The sequence below is a fragment of the Zingiber officinale genome, chromosome 7B (assembly GCF_018446385.1).
Source record: "Zingiber officinale cultivar Zhangliang chromosome 7B, Zo_v1.1, whole genome shotgun sequence".
Taxonomy (NCBI): Eukaryota; Viridiplantae; Streptophyta; class Magnoliopsida; order Zingiberales; family Zingiberaceae; genus Zingiber; species Zingiber officinale.
Window position 1 is genome coordinate 16514446 of NC_055999.1, and position 4076 is coordinate 16518521.

Sequence of the window (4076 nt, forward strand, 5' to 3'; positions counted from 1 at the left end):
GTATAGTGATTTTAGTTGAAGAGTTAGATTCAAGGAAGCATTAGAATCCGAATGTGATTGTTGATCAATTTGTAATGAGAATTAAATGGGAAGGGTAATCGATCTTGTTGATGGAGAAATCAATTTGAATCAATTCTAGAATTTGCACACATTCACTAGTATACCTTGGAAAAATACGACTTGGGACTCCATACTACATCTCTTATCTTAAGTATTGAAACGTTCCAATTTTAATTAATTTGATGCACCACGTGACATGTAATATGGTAGACACCAAATTTTGGCGTCGTTGTTGGGGAACGCATGTACTAGAAAAGTGTGATTGTTTTAGATTGTGAAATCTTTGATTACTTTGTTTGCATTTTATTTGCGTCCGTTGGACTTATCTGAATACTTATTTTTGTTTTTGATGTCATGACCAGGACTTTGAAGGACAAGCTATTTGAGTTAGATCCAGAGATTGAGAGGACTTTCAGGGCTTTGAGAATCCAAGAAAAAGCTTCAGAAGGCTCTGAAAATACCTTATCACATTCAGATATTCCCATGGCCGATTCTAATAGAACTATGAAGGAGCTTGCAGCTCCTGATGAGGCTTTCAAGTATTCGTGCATCACTTATCCAACTTTAGCAGGAGATTTTGAGTTGAGATCAGGGCTGATTCATTTACTTCCTAAATTTCAAGGGTTATCTGGAGAAGATCCAAATAGACATTTGCATGAATTCCATGTGGTATGCTCAACCATGAAGCCACAGGGAATTTTAGAAGAAGATATCAAGCTAAGGGCTTTTCCATTTTCATTGACTGGAGTAGCAAAGGTTTGGCTATATTATTTGCCACCAGGATATATTACCTCTTGGATTGATATGAAGAAGGCTTTCTTGGAGAAATACTTTCCAGCATCAAGGATCGCTACTATCAGGAAGAGTATCTGTGGAATTCAACAAGTGGTGGGAGAGACACTTTATGAATATTGGGAGAGATTCAAGAAGCTATGTGCAAGTTGTCCTCAACATCAAATTAGTGAGCAGTTACTAGTTCAGTACTTCTATGAAGGATTATTGCCTATAGACCGAAGTATGATAGATGCGGCAGCTGGAGGGGCTTTGGTGAATAAAACTCCAGAACAAGTTAGAGAGCTCATTTCTAATATGGCAGAGAATTCTCAACAATTTGGAAGTAGGGCTTTAACTACAAGAGGAGTTGGGGAGGTGCAAATGTTTTCTAATGAACAAAAGGAGATAAGGAATTCATTGTTGGAGTTGACATCTTTGGTGAAGCAATTGGCATTGAATAATGTTAATCAAACTTCCACTTTGCCGAGCACACAATTTCCATATCAATCAACGGGAGTTTGTGTTATTTGTTCTAGCCAAGAGCATGATTCGGAGTTATGTCCTAACCTTCATCAAGATGAGTCTTTGACAGCATTTTCTAGAGCTCAATTTTCTCAAAAATATGATCCTTATTCTTCTACCTATAATCCTGGTTGGAGAGATCATCCAAATCTTAAATATGGTAATTCATTTCATCAACAACCACCCTTGAATCAAAGTTTCTAGCAGCAATTCCAACCTTTTCAGAGACAATTTCAAACTTATCAGCAAATACCTAATCAAAATCAGCAACCTCATTTTCAAAATCAACAAGGTTTCCAGCAGCCTGCAACTCAATTCCAGCAGCAACAAACACTTCCAGCATCTTCAAGACTGAGTTTAACTCACGGGAACTCTAGCAATACCTCAAATTCTGATCCACAACAGGCTAGATTGGAGGAATTGATGCAACAAATCCTTCTTCAGCAACAAAATCAGCAAAGGACAGATTTGGCAATACAGAATATAGAAAGGTAGATTGGGCAACTAGCTTCCAGCCTTAATCAAATGCAAGCCCAAGGATCCAGTCAATTGCCTTCACAAACTACTCCTAATCCCAAGGGGAATGTTAGTGCTTTAACTTTAAGGAGTGGGAGGAGAATTTCAGAATTTTCGAGTGAAGAGAAAGCTGCTGAAAACTTTTCAGAATTACAGCGGTCTAATTCCAGCAGTGAAAGAATTCAAGAAGATCAGAGTGTTCCAAATTCAAGTTCCATTCCAGCTTTGATTGATCCATTGGACTTGGAGCATTCACAAAGAGGTGGGAGTATTAATCCAGAAAATTCCAACAGTTTTTATCCGGCAAAATTGCAAAATTCTAGCAAAGCTGGAAATTCAGGAATTCAGAATTCTATTCAAGGAAATTCAGAGCCCAACGTGTCATTGCCTTTTCCTTTACGAAAAACTCAACCAAGGAAGAATATAGAAGAGGAAAGAGCTAAGGAATTTCAAGAGCATGTGAACTTATTTAGCAAGGTTGAGGTAAATGTTCCTTTGCTTACAATGATCAAGCAAATTCCAAAATATGCAAGGTTTCTTAAGGATCTCTGTGTGCATAAGAAGAAGTTGAAGGGGAATGAATTGATCAGCTTAGGAAAGAATGTATCTGCTCTTATTCAACCAGTTCCCCAGAAATACGAAGATCCAGGATTGTTTACAGTACCTTGTGAGATTGGGAGTAGCCTTTTCAAGGATGCTATGTTGGATTTAGGAGCTTCGATTAATGTGATGCCAAAATCGGTTTTTCAGACTTTAGGGATTGGACCATTGTTGCCTACAGGGGTTGTGATTCAATTAGCAGACCGCAGTCAGACTCACCCAGCTGGAGTTATTGAAGATGTATTGGTAAAGGTGAGGGAACTTATCTTTCCTGCAGATTTTTACATACTTGACATGGAGGGGGACTGCTTGGCCAGTAGATCTCCACTTATTTTAGGGCGGCCATTTTTAAAGACTGCAAGGACCAAGATTGATGTTCATGCGGGTACACTTTCTATGGAGATAGGAGATACGGTGGTTTAGTTCAGTATTTTTGATGCTATGAAGCATCCTAGAAAGGATCATTCTATTCTCAGCCTAGATATTTTAGAGGAGTTGGATATGGATTTCTTTTCAAGTATTGATTCAAATTTTGTAGTGGATGATCAGAGTGGTGGATTATCTTCGGTATTGGGAGACATTTCAGCCGTGGGAATGAATGATGAGTTTAGTGGATTATTTTCGATTGAGTCAGGTGATTTATGCGTAGGGGAATGAATAATGTCTAGTTTTGAATATTCATGTTACTAACTTGGTTTTGCTTATTTAGTTTTAATTCTTAAATGTGTGATCAAACTCTTGCTTAAGATATCAAAGTTTATTGATTGGGATTAAGTTTGAATGTTGGATAATTCACTTGAGTTTTTAATTATTTACCTCCATAATATGTTGTTGTTGTTGGTGAGTGAGAATAGAAGACTTAGTGAGTGGATTAAGTGTTGAATTTAGTTGTGATAGAGATTGAAATATAATTTCTGAATTTAGCAAGTGAATTAAGCTCATGAGTTCAAAGGGTATAGTGATTTTAGTTGAAGAGTTAGATTCAAGGAAGCATTAGAATCCGAATGTGATTGTTGATCAATTTGTAATGAGAATTAAATGAGAAGGGTAATCGATCTTGTTGATGGAGAAATCAATTTGAATCAATTCTAGAATTTGCACACATTCACTAGTATACCTTGGAAAAATACGACTTGGGACTCCATACTATATCTCTTATCTTAAGTATTGAAACGTTCCAATTTTAATTAATTTGATGCACCACGTGACATGTAATATGGTAGACACCAAATTTTGCCAAAATTTGGTGTCAACCATATTACATGTCACGTGGTGCATCAAATTAATTAAAATTGGAACATTTCAATACTTAAGATAAGAGATGTAGTATGGAGTCCCAAGTCGTATTTTTCCAAGGCCTACTAGTTAACGTGCGATGCCTAGAATGTAAAATTCATGTTGAACTTTATTCTGGAAGGAAGTTTGGATTTGTTTCAAATTCAGAATTTAAATTGCTAACTCTCACAAACAAATGCAATAGAATTAAAGGAGATGCATACTTAACAGAATTTATTCTGTGCTAAAACTTTTTATCCGAAATAAAACTAGCTTAGACTTAAAGAGCTAATAGCAATTGAACTTAAGCTTGAATTCCTACAAAATCT

At 36.6% G+C, this 4076-nt stretch overlaps 1 protein-coding gene across 1 annotated transcript; it reads left to right on the forward strand.

Moving 5' to 3' along the window:
• Window positions 1-543: 543 nt before the first annotated feature.
• Window positions 544-2895, forward strand: LOC122004195. The gene is made up of 3 exons (XM_042559119.1): window positions 544-1516; window positions 1649-1847; window positions 1962-2895. Exons 1-3 carry the CDS (start codon window positions 544-546, stop codon window positions 2893-2895), a joined length of 2106 nt encoding a protein of 701 aa, XP_042415053.1.
• Window positions 2896-4076: the final 1181 nt, after the last annotated feature.

Coding starts and splice junctions, on each gene's coding strand:
- LOC122004195 (XM_042559119.1), top strand. CDS start 544: ATGGCCGATTCTAATAGAACTATGAAGGAGCTTGCAGCTCCTGATGAG. Junction 1,517..1,648: donor TCATCCAAATCTTAAATATG/GTAATTCATTTC, acceptor AAAATCAACAAG/GTTTCCAGCAGCCTGCAACT. Junction 1,848..1,961: donor GCAATACAGAATATAGAAAG/GTAGATTGGGCA, acceptor TTTAACTTTAAG/GAGTGGGAGGAGAATTTCAG.